This window comes from Labrus bergylta, chromosome 21 (genome assembly GCF_963930695.1).
Source record: "Labrus bergylta chromosome 21, fLabBer1.1, whole genome shotgun sequence".
NCBI lineage: Eukaryota > Metazoa > Chordata > Actinopteri > Labriformes > Labridae > Labrus > Labrus bergylta.
In genome coordinates, this window is record NC_089215.1 from 15149029 (window position 1) to 15171511 (window position 22483).

A 22483-nucleotide genomic window follows, 5' to 3' on the forward strand; every position below is an offset into this window, starting at 1 on the left:
ACTTTTTCCGTAAACTTTACAAGGAGGCTGGCTCTAAAAAGTTGGATTAATTGCCATTTGTGTTCACACATGCAGCTCACCTGTTTTTTTTTTTTGTAATTTTTTTTTTTAAGGGCGTTTTCATATTAGGCACGATTGTTTAGTACTGTACCCAAGCACGTTTGCTCCCCCTCCCCGGTCTGCGTTCACAATTGTAACATCGTTCAGTACTCGAGTACCCTTGCGCACACAGTCCGATACAGCAGGTGGCAGTATGCACATAGACGGTTAGCAAATCTGCAGAAAGTAGAAAGAAGAAGAAGCAACCACGCAAGCAACGACCCCCTTCCTACTTCTACATCTATCATGCAGCTCAGAGGATGAAATGGGCCCGTGCAGCACAGATACGGCGCTTTTGGAAGGGCCGTTTAGAATTACGTCATTCAGTGGTCCACGTCCTTGTTTGAGCATGGTCCGTAAGTGAAATGAAGCGAAGCCGATAGCACCTCTTCAAGTGGACTCGGGACCAGTACCCGAGTACGGAACGTTTGTTCACACTGTTCAAATAAACCGGACTTTTGGATCAAGTGTACTCGATTCCAGGCCTGGGTCCCGAGTGTGAAACCACCCAAAGATTTATTTCAGAGACAGGACAGTGGATAGAGTCAGAAACGGGGGAGAGAGAGAGAGTGGGTTATGACATGCAGGAAAGGAGCCACAGGTTGCATTCGAACCCAAGCTGACTGCTCTCTAGGACTAAGCCTCTGTACATTGGGCCCGTGCACTAACCACTAGGCTACCGGCGCCACAAGTTTGGACAATTTAAAGCCTCAGACCATCATCGCTCTCAGTCAATCTGACAGCTTTGGTTTAGTTTCTTGGCTCAAACATTTCACCCAAATCTCACCTCAGAGTTTATCTCTCCTGAATACTTTGTTCATACATTGAATTGCTTCCTTCCCCTCGTCCTTGAACATCTCGTCCGTCTTCCAATTCCCCAGCTCCTGTCTTCACCTCCCTCCATTCCTCCTTCCTCCTCCCTCTTCACACTCGTTCATCTCTTCCTGCCAGTCTTTGTCCGACAGAAAACTCGTCCAGGCTGAAAGTTTTTCCACATGTAGAACTGGGGCATCTGGATCGCTCTGCAGGAACGCTCCACATTTATTTCCCATTAGCAATAATTGAGGGGTAAACAGTGGTCCTCTCTGGATTTTTATCCGTTCTACCAAAGATGTCTGGAATAACTGCAGAGTTTCACAGCTTCTTTCTAACAGTTAATATACGCCTACTGTCACGTCTCTCTGCTCCAGTTTTCAGAGATTTAATATCAGTTAGATAGCAAAGTCAGGCAGACAATCCAGGATGAAATGTTTCAACATTTGCAAGAATTGCACAGATATTAACGGATCCCAGAGTTCCTGATCAATTACCTTCCTCATGAAATGCACCGCCATGAGTCACCTATATGTCTGTAAAATGGCTCAACATCATATTCATGAAGAAGACTAGTCCTTGTCCACACGTAGGCGGGTATTTTAGAGCGTTTTCAGTGTTTTGACCTTTCTTACAGAAACTGCGTCTTAGGTCACTAACACTTTACCGATCTGCAGCTTTTCACAACCGACTATAATTAAGTAAGTGTATGGTGTCAATAAGATTAATTTACTGCTCCTGGTCGAGTCAGAGCCTCCCCGATCATGACATATTTGATATGTTAAAATGTCTTTTGGGACATTTTTACTTTTATTGGGTGACGGCTGAGACGGGGACCCCAGCCTCTGTACACGGGGCGCACCACATGACCGCTAGGTCATCTGGCGCCCCGAACTGTCAGTTTTTTCCAAAACCGCTCTTCCCTACTACAGAGCTTCATGACAGCAGGTGTGCCGTAGAAAATGAATCAATGTTTTGACAGTCTGGACTGAATCACTGCAGCTTAATCCAGGGCTGTAAATCAAAGAGAGTCTGTGTGTCAGGACCGTGTTGACCCAACAAGTCAGCGGTGCATTCAGGTTGATTAAGAGGCAGGAATTCAGCGTTCAGAGATGTGCGAGATGTCGCTCCGGCCTCGCTAACGAGTGGATAATGAGGAACGGGTCGAAGTCTCTCCTGGAAAACTGGATGGCTTCCTGCAGGCAGCGGCAGCTCAGAAGAGAACCGACACATGGTCACATTTCTCTCTGCAGACAAATCAGAGCTTTGAAATATGACGTCTGATCTGTCTTCTTCTTTTTTATTTATGGTTCTTCATGGTGAAGACACAGCAGAGTAGAAAAGTAGTAAAGGTATCAGTAGAGCCAGAGCACACACAGTGATTTTAAACCCAATGGGCCCACATCTGTAGAATAAGTTGTAATAATACCTGACTCTCTCACTCCCAGTGCATTTACAGGCTCAGTGAAGCTGAGGTATGAAAACATGGGACAACTTACAGCTCTGTAAATTTCGTATGCTCTTTATACACTTCACTTTTAGTACATATGCAACGGACGCTATCCCTCTACTTTATGGTGATATCTGACAGCAGATGACAACACAACTTCTCCTCTACTATGCACTAATGTGGGCCCACACACAAATAATAAAAGCCGCCATTAAAATAAAAAAAACCCTGCTGCAGGCCTGAATGGAGTTCGATGTGATGTATGAAGAAAATATGGCGCGGCACGTTACTATGGTAAAGCTGTACTCACTCACCCACGTTGATCCCGAACAGGCGATAAAGACAGAACGTCCGAAACCCGGTTCATTGAAGTGTTGCCAGATCTCGCAAGAGAAACAAGCAACCAACTCTATGAAAACAAGCCCGAAACAAGCAACCTGGCTCCTCAAATAGATAAAATGAAGCCAAACAGGTTACCTAACCTACCACATAGTTTAAAAGAGAGGTCACTTGATAGCAGTGTGTGTGTGTGTGTATATATATATATATATATATATATATATATATATATATATATATATATATATATATATATATATATATATATATGTGTGTGTGTTTGTCTTGTCTCATTTTGATTTGAAACAGTGAAATCGATGTCCGTAAGCCTCATGGACTTTGTGGTTTTCGGTGCCAGCATCATCAGCATGCTGTATTAAGGTCGGATCCAGTCTCTTTCTCCCACTCTTTATCATATTTTTTTCCATATTTCCCCCCTTATTCCTGGGCATTGTCGCTCTGTCAGATGTAGTTGTGTGTGTGTGTGTGTGTGTGTGTGTGTGTGTGTGTGTGTGTGTGTGTGTGTGTGTGTGTGTGTGTGTGTGTGTCAGATCGGGCGGGCGGGCTAACCAAGGAAACTCGGTTGTGGACGGATCCTGGAAATGGACAAACTATCGTGATCATGTTTGGCTTTATTGTGGAGAGTTGGGAGAGAATCAGTAGGGGTTCATACAGGGAGCAAAGCAAGCACAAACAAGCAACTGCACTTTAGAAAACAAGCCCAAAAACCCGCAACTGACGATATTTGCAAGCGACTTTACAGAAAAACAAGCCCAAAGTCGCGTATAACAAGCGGACCTAGCAACACTGCTGGTGCCACGCGCCAACTCTACAGCCCGTAACATGCACGAGCACAACATTTAGCTCTCATGCTAACTAGCTGTAGCCGAGGAGGTTACAGTTAGCTGTAATCCACACATATGCTAAATAAAGCTGGCAGCTCTTTAGCACATTATTCGAGAAATTAGTAAAGCTTTTCCTACATTCACTTTATCTAGCTCTTAACTTATTTACTTAGCTCGTCATGGCTAGTCAGGAAAGAAACACAGGCAGTGGTGTAAGGAGAGAGAGCTCACGTTCACGTCGCTTCTCCCGCTACTTTCTCCGGCTCTCGTTTTTGTCCCGCCCCTTGACCAATCATAACTAAAGAAACTTGATGTCTCTCTAAATTGACCCATTAGAGGCAGGTAACAATAACACACATACAGGATAGTCTGTGTTACCTCATGATGGGGGATGTACGTTTCAAACAAACTATGAAAACATGACTTTGGCTGAATCTCGATGTCCTCCCTAAACTCTGAGCCCTGAGTCCTTACTGACTCTATTGACGTCACCTGGAAAGTGATTGAGTGCATAAGGCTGCTAGGGCTCCAATGGTTAAATACAAATGGGACAGCACTTTGCAACTTCTCTGTAACCATGACTGCATGATTTCATGTAGCAAAAGCTTATTTTAAATTTTTTTACTTTACTCACTCACAGCCATGACGCTTATAAAAAGGGCAGTAACCCCTCCCTCATTTGGGTGACACTCCCACAGCTAGGTGTTTGTTCTGCCCTCTCATTCTGCCTTGGAGCGAGAAAGCCTGAGACACCCAAGCCCTTCCAGAGAGGGGGCGTGGTCAGACACAGTTCATTTACATTTAAAGGTACAGACACAGAAACAGCCTGTTCTGAGCAGGGCTGAAATAGAGGAGTTTATAGGCATGATCAAATACAGGATCAGAGAAGAAACAGAAAAGGTTGGAGCTGAAAAACCAAGCGAAAAAATTGGAACAAACGAACAAATTGGAACAAATTGGAACAAATTGGAACAAAACGTGTTATATTTATGCATATAGTGCATATCTCTGAGCAATAATGCAATTTTTTAGTTCTTAGTAAAAACTTGTGGTAACACCTCCCCTCTCACAGTGATGGGGGACATGTCACTCAAACGGCTCTCCTGTCTGTTAACCTTTGGGAGCGCCTCAGGTCAGGAAACAGCACGCTGCCTAGCGATATGACAGCTCCCTCTGTAAAACACATACTCTGTACTTTCTGTCTCTATAATCTATAAAAGATGGAAAATGGTCTCAGAGCAGTAAAAACCCACAGAGTCAGAGAGAGAGAGGGGCTGCATTAAAACAAGCTCCAACACAGGGACGGCATGGTGGCTGCATCTCTCTCCCTCTGCTAACGTATCATTATCCACTTAATATAATCCCACGGGGGCTCGATAATGACCACGTTCAGAATCCCTTATCAGGCAGAAATTCAACCTGGATCCCAAACCCAGTGAGCACAGAAACCTGGCAAAGAGGAAGGACTGCTTATTCGAGGAAAATGTGCAGCAGACTTACAGCTCTGTATCTGCTGGCCGCCTCATTCTTCTCCTCCTGCAGCCTCCTGTTGGTGTCCTGCAGCTCTCGGACCTGAGAGAGGAGTCGCTCACTCTGCTCTCTGGCTCTCCTAAGCTCCTCTCTCTCCCTCATCTCTCCCTGTCTGCTGTATGTGTGTGTGAGTTTGTGAATGAGCTGCTGGGATTACAGAGACCTGCAGCAACCCTCACACACAAGCACAGAGTCACACATGCACTCTCAGAAACTCTAGCTCGTCTGGCTGAGTTCCCTTCAGTCTGGAGTCTGCTATATCGGCTCCACTTTCTCCTTTACCTCGTCACACACACACACACACACACACACACACACACACACACACACACACACACACACACACACACACACACACACAGCAACACTGTGTCAGAAAGCATTGCCCCCTCATGTAGAAATCGAAGCACAAACATGAGCCCACGTTTCCTCCCGTCTCTGCTGAGCGACCTCCTGCAGGCCTTTCTCTCTAATACAAACTAAAACTTTGTTCCTTTGCAGCTACACAGCTGCTGGGCCGCCTGCAGTCGGACGTTTGTCTTTCAGCCTCAGAGTTGCGAGGAAGAATTAATCTCTTTTTAAATGATAAACAATGAAATCAGAAGAATGAGATTCAGAGGTGAGGAGACGGACAGGAAAAGTGAGTTTACCTCCTCCAGCGAGGCCAGGTCAAAGGATGCTCCTTCTTAAAGAGGTCATATTATGCCCTATTTGGGGTTCGTATATTTAATCTATGTACCTACTAAAGTGTGTTCACAATAGCTAAAGTTCGAAAAAAGTGTCTGTTTTCATGTACTGCCGCTCCATGCACCGGCTCACTTCTGACTCTCTCTGTAAGGCTCTGAAGTGCCCACGTTCAGAGTCCCCACATGAGCCAAGTCTGATCTGATTGGTCGGCCTGTCGGCTCTGCCGTAATTGGTGAGATGCTCAGCACGGTTCTCGGAAATGTCACGCCCCTTTTACCATATTGGGAATGCAGCCACTTTGGCTCCGAGGGGAGCAAAAACTTGAGCACCTTAGCACTACTGTGCTACCGCAGGCTACGGCATATCGTGGGTGTGCTACAAAAGTTAATGGGCGTGCAACATGAGCTGCTGGGCTTGACACAACGAGCCAATGGGATTAGATCAGAGATATCACACTGACAAAACGTCACACTGGCAAAAAAAATTCAAGGGGGGCTAGCAGGAGGACGTAGGAGAAGCTGTGTTTCTGCAGACTTTTAATTTTTGCACACAGATGTGCCTAAACATGCACAGGACACTTGAAAAACACACTAAAGAGCATATAAAACCAGAAAAAGCATAATATTACCCCTTTAAAGGTCCAATCAGTAAGATGTGTAGTGAGTGAAATGATAAAGTGACCTTACTATCTGATCAGACATTAAGGAAACATGCTATGTTGAAGTGCTGGCTTCTCTGACAACAATGCAGCAGCCAGTATGTCCTCCTTCCAACTTTAGATTCTGGTCCTGAATGCTCTGGATTTGTTTGGACCAGAGAAGGTAGGCAGTTTTAAGGCACCCCCCACACGGCCGTTTTGGACGCCCCTCGGTTTGCCAGATATTAGAGCAGTTATCAGGTCAAACCAACAGGTGTTGCAGCGATGGAAGGGGGCAAGAGAACTGGTTCAGATAGAAGTGATTGTACCCGACCTAAAAAGCATGTTTCTAATAAGCTCCACGAGCAGAAACGTGCTCAAACTAGGATCAGTGTTGGAGATGCTTTTGATGCTTTTTGATTGCTTTTAGACTGACAACATGAAAGGTGAACCTGAGGAGAATATAGGATCATCACTCTGGAAGTTCACACCAGTCAGCACAAACACTTTAAAGTTTATACAGAGACATGATCACCTCTAGGTGCAGAGGTCAAAGATCAGAGGTGTATGTACGATTACGGACCGACACTGATGTAAAGGTATTGTCAGTGCGTGGACTGAACTTTAGTAATGAAATATTCTCCAGATTCACAGGATAAACACTTGTCTATTAACCCCCGACACACTGATGTAAACACACAGTGACACTCCAACACACAGACACAGAGGTTTAAAGAGCAGGAGGATTACTCTCTGTTGTCTTTTATAATTTTTAATAATAATGGACATCCTCCGAAATGAACTAATGCATCCTGAAACTAACTGATGTGAGATCTTGTGACGTAGCTCTGATCAGGAAACAACACACGCACAATCAACACAACCTAATCTAAACTAATCCAAACAAGCATCAATTACGTCACAAACCAGCTTCATTTACAAGGGTCATATAAACACAGGTAAACAGGTGATCAAATGTTCAAACTGTTAGAGACTCGAGCTGTAGTTCGAGTTTTGAGATTTGTCCTGCCCATATATTGAGGTTAGTACTGATAAGATATATAAGCTAAATTCTCCCTTTATGCGCAGACTCATCTGAAAAATGTTACGACCTCCTTTCAGACACTGCTGAACCTGCTGTGCAGCTGGAGGTAGACTCTAATGTGTCCAGCTCTAATCTATCTATTTGGCGAAAACTATTTCTAAAAATCTAACGTTTGGATACAGAAAGCAAAAATCAGAATTAAACTATTTGTTGAAGACAAGAGCTCCAGCATGAAACAAAAACAAACTACTGTTTGGCCACACCTCCTCCATAGTGAAGCCTCCGCTCTCCTCCAGAGACACACCTCCAACCCCTCTCCACTCGCGTTCACACAACAAAATTTTCCTTTGCTTGTGCTGCAATCACCTGTCCTGCATTGTTGTTAGCATGCTAATGTTAGCGCTCTTTAGTTTGCTCGTAGCTTCACATTGTATGTAAATTGACACAAAATGACCGTGAACTCTTACTAACATCCAAATAATCAGTGAGTATGTTCTTCTTCTTCCCTAGTCCTAGACTAAAACAGCTTTTATACACAAGGGGAGGAGCCGGTCCATCCTGTCCATGTAAACACCGTGCTGACAACAACACAGCCAGCGGGACTCGAGCTTCTCACTCATTGTAGACAGTCATGACTTAGAGACACATTTACACATGTTAGACTTGATTGACCAAATCGGTCAATAAGTTCGTTGTTGTTTTGGTTTTGTGATAGATACTTCAATATTTATTTTTTTACCCCCACAGTCGAACTTTCATCATTATTCATTATTACCTCTTAAGCAACAGTCTGTAACTCCTACTCCTTCAGTTGTTTCAAAGTCGATCTAATAGAACAATAACCTCCAACAGGGAGAATGGCGTATTGTAATGGAAAAATTCTGTTTACTGTCGAGGACACATTTTACTTACAGCTCGCTTGAGAAATGCTACAATAAGTTAATACGTAATATTCTTGTTTTGTCTTTACCCAAGGATGAAGGTTTCTCACAAATAGCTAAACATCAAAGATACTCAGACTTGAAGTTTCCTTGACATTACTGTTGTGCGACGTGTTGAAATGTATGACGAAATGTATGACAAAATGTATTTGATATTTGACTGCGCCTGTATCTGCAATCCTTATATAGGCATGAAGGTGTTTCTGTGAAGCATGTTTATATAAACCCAAGCATATTGTGATTACTTCGAGCTTTTCCTTCAGACTGTATTGACACTCTGAAGGCTTTGTTCCTTCTACTTGCAAGAAGAATTAAACTAAACAAAGACATTGATTGACTCATGATCCTTTCTTTTGCATTGTTAACAAGACATTTCCAGCACAATTTGGTGTCAGAAGTGGGATCTCAGCACTGATCATCCAGGACTCAGAGAACGGGGACTGATCATCCAGGACCGTGCAAAAACACGTCCTGCCTCTTACCTTAAATCTTTGGAGAAGGGAGGACCGTCTCTGTGAGTCTTGGCTGTCACCTCGAGATCCTAAGAACCTCAGAAAAATCGGTAAGATTCCTCCAAAATTTCTATTGGTATAAATTTGGATTTGTTTGGATCACTTTTTAATTGAGTCCAAGGTCTTTGTTTTCAGACAAGATTACATTTGAGACTTAACTTGGCATTTACTGTATCTGAAGTAAGATTTAAGTCTTAATCTTACAAAAACCCTAAGTATTGGATTTTCTGGGTTTTGCGAATAACCATAAAAAATTGCATCCTGCAAAGACGTTTCCAGGATTCAGGGAAAAATCTCACATAGTCTTTCAGACAAAGTATGGGCTCTGAAAGTAGCAAAAATGCCAAGGAATGTCCAAATGGTTCATGTTGTCGAACAATGTGGGAAAAACATGGTGTTAAATGGGTGTCGTGTTATGAAACATGGGTAAAAGAGTTGGGATTTCCTGAGGGTGGAAGTTTTAGTGTTTTACAATTAACGTCTCTGGGAGTGTGAAATGTGAAAGAGGGTGAATTAAGGAAGAAAAAGAAAATTAAGGTGAAAGATTTGAAAGTTATTGAAAAACATAAAGCAAGTTTTCAACTGTGGATGAATGAAGCGGAACGTAGAGAAAGAAAAAAGAAAGCAAAGTTGTTGCCTAACTGTGAAGAAAAGACAGGTAAAGAGAATTTAGGGACAGAATGCATGCTCACACACACACAATCGCCCCAAACCCTCCCCTTCTTCTATAAAAAGTCCTTATTCTGAGCTCACCAGTCTCCTGAAGCCGATGAAAATCAGATGGGATGACGGCATTGCCGTTTACCCTCGGGTTCTGCATCCACCATATGACGCTGAACTCGCAACTCCTCCAACGTCACCCTCACAACACTCACCGTCAGAAGAACAGGCAGGAGCCGTGGGAGGAGTACAAGGCCCAGGTTCAGTATTTCCGTGCCCATCTACATCACAGTTCAATCCAAATAACCTTGTCTCACTATCACACACCAGGACCGGAGCTCCGTACTGTCCGAGACCCACTATAACTGGTACACCTAAACCAAGTATAAAGACGGAGGACCTCCCAAAAGACGCCATCACAATGCCAATGATAGAATATCCTGGACATGATGGACTGGTTCTGGTAATGAGAGGATGGACAGATGCAGATATGATGGAGGCTGCTCGGGAACTACCTTCCATCGACAAGGGAGGAAGAGAATTCGGTAAAGCGTTCATCACCTTCTGCAAAACTTGGAAACCCACCTCAGCTGAGGTAAGAAGAATGTTCATGAAAACTTGGAAATGTGAGAATTTTCAAAAAGTTGCTGAACAATTAACAGGAGACTACCAACTCGGACAAGTACAGTGGGACGAAACCAAAGTATACGAGAAATGGGTACACGAAGTTTCAAGAGCTATTGAAGAGAAATACCCCGTGAAGGTCAGTATGTCCATCATACATTCCTGTAAACAAGAAACCGATGAGTCTGTTTCAGCTTACTTTCACAGACTGATAGGACTGTGCAAGAAATACATTGGCCTTGAACACCCGGCCAGTCTGGAAACAGGAGCCGAAACAACCTTCGAAAGCCACTTGAAGGGGTATTTCATCGAAGGAATGGCACAAAATCTATCCACTGCAGTAAAAAGGACATTGGTGGGAGGATGGTCAGACAGCCGCGTTGTTGAGATCCTGAAATATGCAAAACATGCGGAGGTTCAACAAAACACAAGAAAAGCCAAGGAGCAAAACATTTGTGAGTCAACCAGTCACAATGCATCCCTTGCCATGCTTCAACAGTCAGTTTCCCAACCAGTGGCCCGTGGACCCTACCGAGGACGTGGACGAGGCAGCTGAGGACGGGGCAGAGGGGCCCCTGGGGGAGGAGGGGGTGGTTACAGAGACTACAATGATGAGCAATACGACCCAGACAAGTGTTTTTACTGCAAAGAATTTGGACATTGGGCACCAGACTGCCCCAAGAAAAAGCAAAATCATCCAGAGCCTGCAGAGAATCAGCAGTTTTTTTTCTGATTGACTAAGATCTGAATCAGACGAGGGAGGTAACGCACCACACTCACTCGCTACTAGCAATGAAGATGCGCTTTGCACTGATACACTGCTCACTCTGCTGTTAGGGACAATTGCCAAGTTAGAAAAAGAAGACAAAATAAAATCTACATATAGTATTTATTCTTCTGATTCTTACAAACAAATGCCCACTATTGTCTGCACAGTTAATGGTTGTTCAATGATCTTCCTGGTAGACTCAGGTGCTACACATTCCATAATTAGGAAACAAGAAATGCATCCTAAACTAAGCGGTCGTTTCACCTATTCTACCAGTGCCACGGGACAGACAGTGAAAGAAAAAAATTCAGTTCCTCTTTCATGTACTTGGGTTGCAGAGGAAGGGTCTATTTCTACGAAAAATTCCTTTCTGATTTCTGAACTCTGCCCAATTAATTTGCTCGCTAGAGATTTGATGTGTGCATTTAACATTGTTCTCACCTAAACACCTGATGGATTGAGGATTGGTGGGTAAATTTCACCATGGCTAAAGATATTCTTGAAACTGCATCTGACGTTGTCAACCCATTTTCTGACCATATGCAACATGAACACATGCACTGCACTGCACACGTTCACTCAGGACCTGACAATGACTATGCAAAAAAGTTTTTTAGAAATGTAAATGACGGCTTGACGACCTCACATCTTATCTGGACGGACACTGACTGTGCAGGACAATCTGAACTATTTGAAATGCGCAACTCCCTTCCTCATATCTCCATAGCCAAGGCCAAAGAGAAACAATGGCGAGCAAGAGCTGATAAAGAAATTCCGCAAGAAGACATGGAGACAACAGCGTACTGTTCCAGGTACTGCTGGTCACCCACACAGCTGTGAAGGTTGCTGAACGTGCAACGTGGGTACACGCAAGCCATTGCAGGAAAGTCAATGCACCAGCAGGAGCAGAATCAGCGGAGGACAGATCTGAGCGGACCTCAGCTCTGATTGAAAAGAGAAAACAGTAGGCAAATCAAAAGGTAGAAAAGGCCCCTGATGAGCGCCTAAAAGAGGGTGACGTGTGCTGGTAACCGCCCCTCAGCTTAGAAATAACAGTGCAACATTACATTTGCACACACACACGGTTAGATAAGAAAAAACAGGGTGACGTGCTAGTAACCTCTCTACCCCAGATAGGCCATAACAGAAGAACCAGCAACACAGGAGACGACAACAGACAACATGGAGCAGAGACGTCCGTGGCATCCCTTTCGACAACCTGGTCTATGTGGCCTTCGGGGCACTGCATTTATTCTGTTCATTTTTACAATGTTGATTATGTTTCCCTTTATCTGGTTCAACCTACAGACTCGTGTTTCACAGCCCGAGCAGACTACCAACTTCACTGACTTGACCCTTAATGTAAGTTTACACCTGACACCTACATCTCACGGACCCCTCCAGGTCCACATACATAATTTTACTCAGAACAGACGTAAAATATGCAGCGTCACTACTCCTCAGCCCAAACAGGTCATAGTGACCTCAGGCACAACACCTACTTTTCGGCTGTGGCTGGATACAATTAACAAAATGGCCACATCGGAGAGCAGAGCAGTAATTATAAATTTTAAATACGTCTGTCAGAAAAAGGCTTTGTTTGTAAGCTCTTCGATGATCAATGTTGCACATTTATGCCTCACCAGACAGTTCTGTTGCTAGGGCGTTACAAGGCTTAGAGGCATTATCAATCGAATTAGCAAAAAACCATGGGGTTGAAGATTTGGCCTGGAATTTCTTTGATTCCGTGTTTGGTAAATAGAAATCCTTCTTCACCTCAGCCTTTGTTGCCATCATCTGTTGTGTTTCAGTATTAGCAGGATGTGGCTGCTGCTCCATTCCCTGCCACACAGGTTGTCTGAGAAGACCATTGAATCTGCCTTGACTCAGAGACTGATGCATGTTGAGACTGATGTAACTGACATTCTGGCCACTCTTCCTTTCTATCATGACTCGGATGAGTCGTCTGACGACGAGAATCATGATTTACATGGATAAGTATGACGAAGTATTCTGGGTCTTAAATCTTCTATGACTTAATGCTTGCCATTTTTTAACAGCCGTCTATGGCTACAAAAACAACGACTTGCTTTTCAATGTGAATTTTATGATGTTGTGATTTGAACCTTAGGGATTGTCATAACTGATGTTTGCCTTTTCACAGGTCTTTTCTTCTTTTAGGTGACTAAAATATAATCAAAAGGAGGGAACTGTAATGGAAAAATTCTGTTTACTGTCGAGGACACATTTTACTTACAGCTCGCTTGAGAAATGCTACAATAAGTTAATACGTAATATTCTTGTTTTGTCTTTACCCAAGGATGAAGGTTTCTCTCAAATAGCTAAATATCAAAGATACTCAGACTTGAAGTTTCCTTGACATTACTGTTGTGCGACGTGTTGAAATGTATGTATGTATTTGATATTTGACTGCACCTGTATCTGCAATCCTTATATAGGCATGAAGGTGTTTCTGTGAAGCATGTGTATATAAACCCAAGCATATTGTGATTACTTCGAGACTGTATTGACACTCTGAAGGCTTTGTTCCTTCTACTTGCAAGAAGAATTAAACTAAACAAAGACATTGATTGACTCATGATCCTTTCTTTTGCATTGTTAACAAGACATTTCCAGCACAGCATCTCTCATGTCCACAGAGCGCCCCGCTCGCTGGTTTAAAACACTAACTTTGGTTATTCATTATGTTGCAGATGGTTAAACGTTGATATGAATCCAGATGTCTGAGTATTTGTTCGTCTCTCTTTGATTGATTTGTGCAGCTTATAAAGTTTTAATGACAGGACTGTCAGGAAGATGACCTCTGTGGTTTTACACAAACGTGTGATTAAGGACAGGCTTTATGGATCAGAGCATCAGAGGAAACAGACGGTAACGGAGCAGGTAGCACCACGTCTGATTGAGTCATGATTTAATCATAGTCATTTTAGAGTATAATAGATTTAATAGAACTGTTAGCTACCTCCAGGTTTGTTGTTTGCTCTGAATTCTTCACAGTCAAAGGGCCTGAGTCAAACACTGAAGTGAGGAAGAAGAAGATTTGTTTTATTGATCATGAGGGGAAATGTATTAATGTCTGTGAGCGCTCCTGAGCTGGCACCTCTCCAGCTACCAGATCAATTTCCGAACTTGGTCCTGTACTTAAACCAGCGACCCTCCAGTTCCCAACACAAGTCCCTACAGACTGAACTACTACTGCCCCCCAAAGAACTCTGTTCTTCATACACCAAGAGTAACATCCTGCAGTTCCTCAAGTGTCCACTAGAGGCTGGCTGCAGAAGAACAGGAAGTCACATACACACCCATTCTAAAAAGCCTGTTTTTACAGCAGAGATGAACATGTTTACAGCCTGGTTCAAAAAAACAAATAGGTCTGATTGGTTTATGTCTCGATTCACACACACTGTACGGGGGGTAAATGTTTTGATGACTCATCCATTTTGATTTGATGAAGGATAAGAGTTATTCACAATAAGGCGTGTAGCTGACCTGATTGACAGGTAGGCGCGGTGTAACGGTTTGTCAGGAAGCTTAAAACCCGTCTCAGCTCCAGCTCTCAGCCTGTCGTTATGTTGACTGAAAGTTAGACTGAGACAGCATTTCCAGCATGGAAACCGCCATCGATGGGACATCGATTCAGCGCCCCCTGCAGGAACAGTCACTCAGGCTTCAAACATTCATATTCATGGTCTGTGGGAAAGACTTGCAGAATAGGAGCCACAGATCGGACTCTAACCCAGGCTGCATGCCTTGAGGATTGTAGCCCCTGCAAACCAACCACCCCGCAACACGCTACACGTGCAATCAAACCTGATGCTTTTCTCACAGAAATCAACCAAACCCTGATGCAAAAAGCATAGAAACGTGTTCTGTAAACATTTACACCTCGTGCATCAGTCAGTCAGACTTCACACCAAACAAGACGCTACAAGTTATTCTGTCTTCCAAAGTGGAAAAAACAAAACAAAAATGTAGTTTCCTTTCCTGGAAAAACAGATGTGAGCTGATTTTCCACAAGAAGACGTTTAAAAGGGAAAGCTGTGACACACACACACACACACACACAAACAGACACAGGAACCTGTTGCTGCCTGAGTATCTGTGCTGTTGGAAAAGAGCCGTCATTCGCTCTTCTGTCTGAACCCTGACACTAAGCTAACTGCTCAAACCTGACAGACTGAGCCGATTGTCAGCGGGCAAATTAGTCGGGGAAACGCGGTGTCGTCTTCCCGGAGTGTGCGGCGGTAATAGCCACGTTGTCCAAATAAGATTTAGGACATGTGTGTTTTTAACCTCTATGAGGATCTGCCTGCTGACACACCTGAACTTCCTTTGCCTTAAGCGCGTTCAAACACTCAATTTATTTACCTGTCAGTGCAGGATTTACCGCTGCTCTCAACATCAGTGTGCACGCTGATGCCAGGAGAGCAGAGGAAGATAAATGAGACACATCAATGGTTCACCTTTCGCACGATCATGGCGCTCGAGCCTTTAAGTCGTCTCTAGTGTCTCGAGCGCTCAGATTAAATGCTCCCTTTGTTACGGTACAATCCCTGTGTGCATGATGTATGTGCGAGGGGCTTTTGTGCAGCTTTCCTGTTTTGACTTGAAGCTCGGAGACGTTCGTCCGATCAAACCTGCAGAGCCGAGCAGACACCCTGAACGCCTCCTCCCTCTAAAGCAAACCTTACAAGTGAATCACAGCTCTGAAGGAACTGTCCTCCTGAGTGTTACATTTCCCAGGACAGCCTCTCGTCTGATTCATTTCTCATCTGAATCGAGGTAACGGTGACGTTAATCTCCCTGACTTTCTTTTATTTAAACAGCTGCTCAACATTTAAACTCCTTTTCACACCTGCTGCTCGACACAGATTCCAGTCTTCGAGCGATTCACCAGAGGACATGATCCCTCTCATTGGACTTACTTTCACATTTATTTGTTTTAAACAAATAAATAAAAAAATTAGATGCTAATATGTCCAGCAGGGGGCGACTAATCTTGTTGCAAAAATAAGTATATGATAAAATGGTGCTGCTTCTAATTTAAAGAGGACGTATTATCCCTCTTCTCCACCTTTTCAAACAGTCCCCTGTGGTCTTAATGAAACATCTGTGCTGTGCTTTGGACAAAATATAACATGAATCAAGCACCAGAGGAGGTTTGTGACCCTTTATAAACCAGCTCTCTCAGAACGCTCCGTTTTGGTGTGTGTGTCTCTTTAAATGTAATGAGCCCTCCCAGAGTTTTCCCGGTAGACATCACTCCTTTACTAGCGAGAATAAAAATGGTGGACCTGTGCAAAAGCTTTGTTCTAGGCTGGGGGTGGAGTCTGGAGGACTGGATGGGTTTATTTATGTTGTGGATCAGTAGACACTCAGGTTACCCAAATATATGTTCAAAAACACTGTAGAAGTGGATTTTTCATAATATGTCCCCTTTAATTTATTTGCTCAGTAAACATTTCACTAAAGAGTTCATGGTCTCAATCTCTCTCATGTCTTCTTTAACAAGGCATGATGATAATTTATTACATCATGCTCACATTTAGAGTCAAAGAGACAACCGACTACCTCTGAACCACAGCCGCCCCATCCAGCATCCCCAGCATGTTCCCATTCTGCTCAGGGTGGCTGTCAGGAGAATGGATCACATGACAGACGACTTTCAACCAGAGGAATGAGTCCTGAGTGAATTCAAAAGTCCAGACTGAGTTTATAACCGACAACCTTATGTGATTCTTAGACTTAAATATATCGCATTAAGTAAACAAAAACAGACTTTTCTAGACAATTTGTTGGAAGTAAAGAAAAATCGTGAAACAGCTGCTACCATGTGTTTCTGAATGAGACAGAGTTTCAGATATGAAAACCCATGGGGTCATTTGGTCGCTGCATCTCCTGCTCTAAACAGATGTTTCTTTTCAAGCAAACCCAGAACTGAAGGTCTGAAATCATCTGCACTGCTTTCGGTTGCATCCAATCAGTTTCATCATGTGTTCCCCGTTCCCGTTCAGCCCTGCGTCTCTGCAGATGACTCTCTGTAGTACTGAACAGCATGACTGGGTGCAAACTGATCCCAGGTGGACGGACTGCAGGCTGAAGTCTGGCCTCTGGCTGAACTCTGGATCGGGTCGTGGAGGTGGTCCAGGCGGTGTTTGATCAGTGAAGCAGCTCACGGGTCAGTTCTATCATGTGGACTTGTGTCTGCAGGTCAGCTACATCCCAGCAGCTTGTTAATCAGATCAATGACATCACTGTTGTCTGTAATTATGGAGGAGAGATACCTGTTTATCTATCTGTATGATGATGTAAACACCTGACACAGCTGTGTTACAGTCGCAGCAGATTAAAGAGAGCAGCCTTTGTGTTTATGTTGAATCCACTGAAACATGGTGTTATCTCCACATCACAGGGATTCCTTCCATTTTTTGCTCCTCTCAGATGTGTAATAAGTGAAAACATAGAAGCTAAAGTTCTCTCTCTGACCCCTGAGTGGTGGGATAAAGACCATCATAGAGCACCATCAAAGAAGAAAACCGCAGTGTCTTGTGTCTTTGTTGCAGACGCAGGTGTGTGTATGACTGAGTGCTGCGTGTGTGTGTGCGGGTGTGAAAATACAAATTGAGACGAGAACAAGAGAAGATCAGACAAACACCTGTTAATGTAAAGAACCATCATAAAGATGAAGAGCAAGGTCATCCTCACATAATCCATATCAAAGATGGACTGATTCAAAACAGGTAGAGAAACACACAGAGGGGTGTGCCATTGGATATTATCTACGGTGGCCATGACGGACAAAATACAACAAATCAAATCTTCAGGGCAACACTGAGAGCCTGAGTCTATTAAACCTGTGCACATTAGACCCACGAAGGGTTAAATGTTTCCCAAACAAGCTACAGTCAAACGGCATCTCTTTGCTTCAAACTGTAAATGTTATTAAAGACAGAGTCAGCATCTTTCTCCTTCAAAATAAAATACAGACTTCTCCTAAAGTAAAGCTGCTCCATCGTCCCTTCTGGGCCTCCGTACATGTGTGGTGGGTACTGTGTCTGCAGAGACTCTGTCCTCTGACTGGATTTTACTGTTCTGGTTTGTTCTGGTTGACTCGGGACATTGTGTTTACAAACATTTCTACTGACTCAACCTTTAAATGAGCCATTACGCATGAATTAGTGGAATAGTGGCCCCTTTCAGTGCAATTAAATCTTGTTGCAAAAACCGTCTAATTTACAAACAACGGAACGAACAGCAATGTGCATTTAGAGTGAAAATATTACCGTCTGCTGAGAGTTGGCAATAACTGCACCGCAGTATTTACAAGAGATGTCATGGCCAAACTTTTCAAGCTATCAGAACAAGAATCACCTGTTCGACTTCCAATAATACTGTGGAGGAACTCTGTTTGGTGTGCTTTGGCGCCCACCACAGGTCTACGGGTGCAACTGCATTCAGTTTCAGCCTTCTGTTTCTCACAGCAATGTTAAAGACTGTCCAATATTTCCTCTCATACAGCCGCTCTCTTTCTCTCTCTCTCTCTCTTCTTATCCTCCTCCGTCTCCGTCCTCTTCCTCTCAGTCGTTGTATCAAACCTTACAGAGAAGGGCTAACTGGCTGCTTTGTAGCTGAAGGCGGCTGTGTGAACTAGCGCCGTAAAGACGTATGCACTTCTCACCAGATGACCTCGGCCCCCTGCCAAAGTTACATAGTGCTGGAACCAGGCGAGCGGGACACTCTGTGGACGCCATGAGAGAGACGCCATTCTCCCTGTTGGAAGTTTTTGTTCTATTAAATCGACTTTCAGACGACTGTTTGAAGGAGGAGGAGTTACAGATTGCTGCTGTAAAAATAAATCATATGTACATATAATCTGTACTTATGAATTTGACATAATTAATAAAACTACTGAGTGTTTTCTAGCTTTAGACTTGTCAACTAGTCTTAATTTCAATTTCAGTTTAATCGACTTGGAGATTAGTGACCTGGGAACATCTCTTCTTTTAAAATCTAATATATCATCTAAAAATAAAATCGGTGCGACCATTATACCAGGATAAAATGCAGAGACATTCATTGTAAGCAGCTGCATCGCTGCATAAAGCGTGCTGGGATATGCAACAGCAATGGGAAGGTCATGGTGCATTTAAATCAGACGGTGGTTTACTGTTGAGTAAATAAAGCTTGTGGAGTGCTGGTTTGATTTAAAGACTCCTCAGTTAAAGACAATGAGTGTGCAGAGAGACTCGCGGGCTGCAGGTCTGTACATCACAACTATCAACGTTACTGCAGGCTGATAGCTCGAGTAGCATACAGGTAGCCAGGGGCGTTGTAGTGGGGGGGAAAGTGGGACTGACTACCCAGGGCCCTAGTGGGGAGGGGGGCCCTTCATGGACCTGAAATAAAAATGTATTTCTTATTTTGCTTTTTTCTCTAAGTTATAAACGCAATAAGATAATTAGTATTGTCTGAATAAATAAACAAACATTCAGAATTCCTTTCTGGAAAAAATGTGAAGTCTCTCTAAAAGGCCCTCTCCCCCCCTTCTGAATGCGCAGAATGGTTTAGTCCTCCCACCACCTCTCGACCCTCTCGACTGAATTGATCTGTCGGCAGTCAGTCGAGTCAACAGTGAGAGATGTGACAGGCTGCAGATTAAACCAGTTGTTAGAGGAATTCAGCCAAGAATATCGTTTGGATCATATCTGTGTTTTATGAATAATATAGCTTATTAATCCCCTTCATAGATACGATTTCATACAACCTTATTTTATAAAAATATTACATTGCGGTCAAAAATAATTCACTTTGGAGCTATATTTAGCGTCTTTCCCAGCGAGCTACAGTAACATATTTGACATCAACAGATTCAGTGTAGTTCATATGATATCAATGTTGTCGCGCTAGCATTAAAACTGAGACCGCTACTTCTGCCCAAAAAACAACATTTTGAACGTCAGGTGAGACAAATTATAATGCAGTGTAAGAAGAATTAAAGTGTAGAAATTGTAGAAATTCTCTGGGTTTAGTTTGGGCCATGGTAGGGGCCCTATGTGAGATCTTTTCATGGGGCCCAGAGTTCCTGGCGACGCCCCTGCACGTAGCTAGCAGTGCTACAAACTCCAACTGGTGGACACAGATGGTACTAAAAGAGTGACACAGCTGCACATATTTCTGAGAGACCCTCAAACACAGACGGCTTATTATAAGACTTATATTCATAATTGTACAGTAAATACAGTCAGCTGTAAGATGTGCAGGTGGGCGCAGCTTCACTTTTGGAAGTGGCCAGGCTGACTCTTTCCTCTTTGGGTCGAGACTTTATGCTAATCAATGCTAAGCTAGCCAGCAGTTGGGTTCTTCAGCAAACCAGACGGACATGAGAGAGGTAGTAAAACCTTAAAGAAAGTTTTATCTAAACTTCTTTCTCAAAATACTTTTACTATCCAATCAAAACTTTTATAATGATTCTTTAAAACTTCATGAGATTAGTTTTCCAGTCAGCCTTAGTTTCAGTTTGATTGCATACAGGAAATTATTGTTATCCAGACATACTTCACATGTTGCATGTCGCTCCAGCAACCACATACATGCACTCATGAGATTGCACCCTGCTGCACACGCTCTGACGCCCCCTGTTTAGTCAGCAGCTCAGAGGTGGGGTCTCCAGAGAGGAGGAGCCCTGCAACACGCTGGAGATCACAGTGACAGAAACAGACTGAAGGAGAGAGAGGAGGATCGAGCACAGCTGATGAGTAAAGAGAATCACAGAACACAGAGAGAGAGAGAGAGATGCAGGTTTCTTACGTGTGTCGGGGGTCTGCCGTGCTGGCCGATGGACGGTCTGTACTGGTGGAAGTCAGTCAGGATCACACACACTCTCTTCTCCATCCTCACTGCTCACAGCCGCCTGCCATGCTGTCTGCGCCCGAGCAGGCTCCAGGGAAGAAGTGAAGCATGTGTGTGTGTGCGCTCTCTTCAGACTGTGGGAGTGTGTGTGTGTGTGTGTGGGAGAGAGAGGGAGAGGGTGTGTAAGTGTATGAGATAGTGTGTGACGCCTGCTACCTGACCCTGAGGAGCAGGAGGGAGGGAGGGAGGGAGGTGAGGGGCAAAAAGAAAACACAGACGAGCTTCAACAATCCCCCCATCCCACACACACAAACACACACACATTTTCACATGCCTAAAGCAGCAGCACCTCCTGACAGCAGTACAACTACTGCACTACTGAGACAAAACAACACACACACACACACACGCACAAACATGCACACACACACACCCCTTATCTTACAGAACTCACATTCCTGAAGAGAAGAATAGCTAATTAGCAACTAAAATGTTCATCCATTCTTTCGAACCATTTGTTACAGCTTAATAATCAGACAATTCAGATTAACAATAAAGATGAAGGACAGTAAAATACAGAATATATTTTTATTAAAGGTATGGATTCAGACAAAGACAAACGCACAATGAGTTGAACTTATTCACGGGGGGCTAAAGTTAGTGAACAAATTAAAAGTATCTACCATCTCTGTCTCCATTAGGAACATCTGCACATCTTACATTAAAGGTCACATATCCTCCTCCTCTTCAACCAGTGTAAATAAGTCTCAGAGCTCCTCAAAACATGTGTGTGAAGTTTCTTGTTCTAAATCCACTCTGATCCTGTATTTGATCATGTCTATAAACCCCTCTATTTCAGCCCTGCTCAGAACAGGCTGTTTCTGTGTCTGTACCTTTAAATGTAAATGAGCTGTGCCTGACCACGCCCCCTCTCTGGAAGGGTTTGGGTGTCTCTGGCCTATTGTTTACGGTGAGAAGGCAGACTGAGAAGGCAGACTCAGAGGGCAGAACAAACACCTATCTGTGGGAGTGTCAACCACCTGGGGGAGGGGCTACTGCCCTTTGTGATGTCATGAAGGGAAATCTTCAAACGGCCTGTTTGAGCACACATGACGTCGAGGCTGGCGGGGAATCATGGGACTGATTTTCTATCTATGGTCACCTCCTAGTTGACCGTAGTCATGACGACCAGGTGAAACCGACCTGAGGAAGAGAATATTACAGACGAGCTAATGTATCCGAGTATAATTTACATGATGCTTTTATCACAGCAACAGTACGCCAGCTTTCAGTAGCAGCTCACGCTTCCTTATGTAGCATTCTTTCACATTGGTGTTTCCATGGCAACGATAAACATCTGTCATGGCGGCCATCACCACAAGACACCGTTAAGACACAGTTAAAGTACTTACGTGGGTGATGTGACACCAGATGCACCAACAGGTAAACGTTGACTTTTGATTGAACCATCCATCGACTACTTTATGTGGGTGGCTGTGGCTCAGTTGGTAGAGAAGTCGCCTCTAAACCGGAAGTTTGAGGGCTCGATCCCCAGCGGAGCAACATGTCTTCTGTGCCCTTGGGCAAGAGTAAAGAAGCTCCTCTCTCTCCACCCAGGGAGCAGAGTAAAAGCCACCCTGAGACCTGACAATACAACACAAA

The 22483-nt window shown here is 43.7% G+C and overlaps 1 protein-coding gene across 1 annotated transcript in view; it reads right to left on the bottom strand.

The window, feature by feature from the left end:
* Positions 1–5195, bottom strand: part of LOC109987165 (putative uncharacterized protein MYH16) — a 47607-nt gene extending 42412 nt beyond the window's left edge. The window contains exon 1 of the mRNA XM_065949437.1: positions 5047–5195. Coding sequence (XP_065805509.1) covers positions 5047–5178 — 132 coding nt within the window. The 5' untranslated portion in view covers positions 5179–5195. The remainder of the gene's footprint in view (positions 1–5046) is intronic.
* Between the last annotated feature and the right edge of the window lie 17288 nt (positions 5196–22483).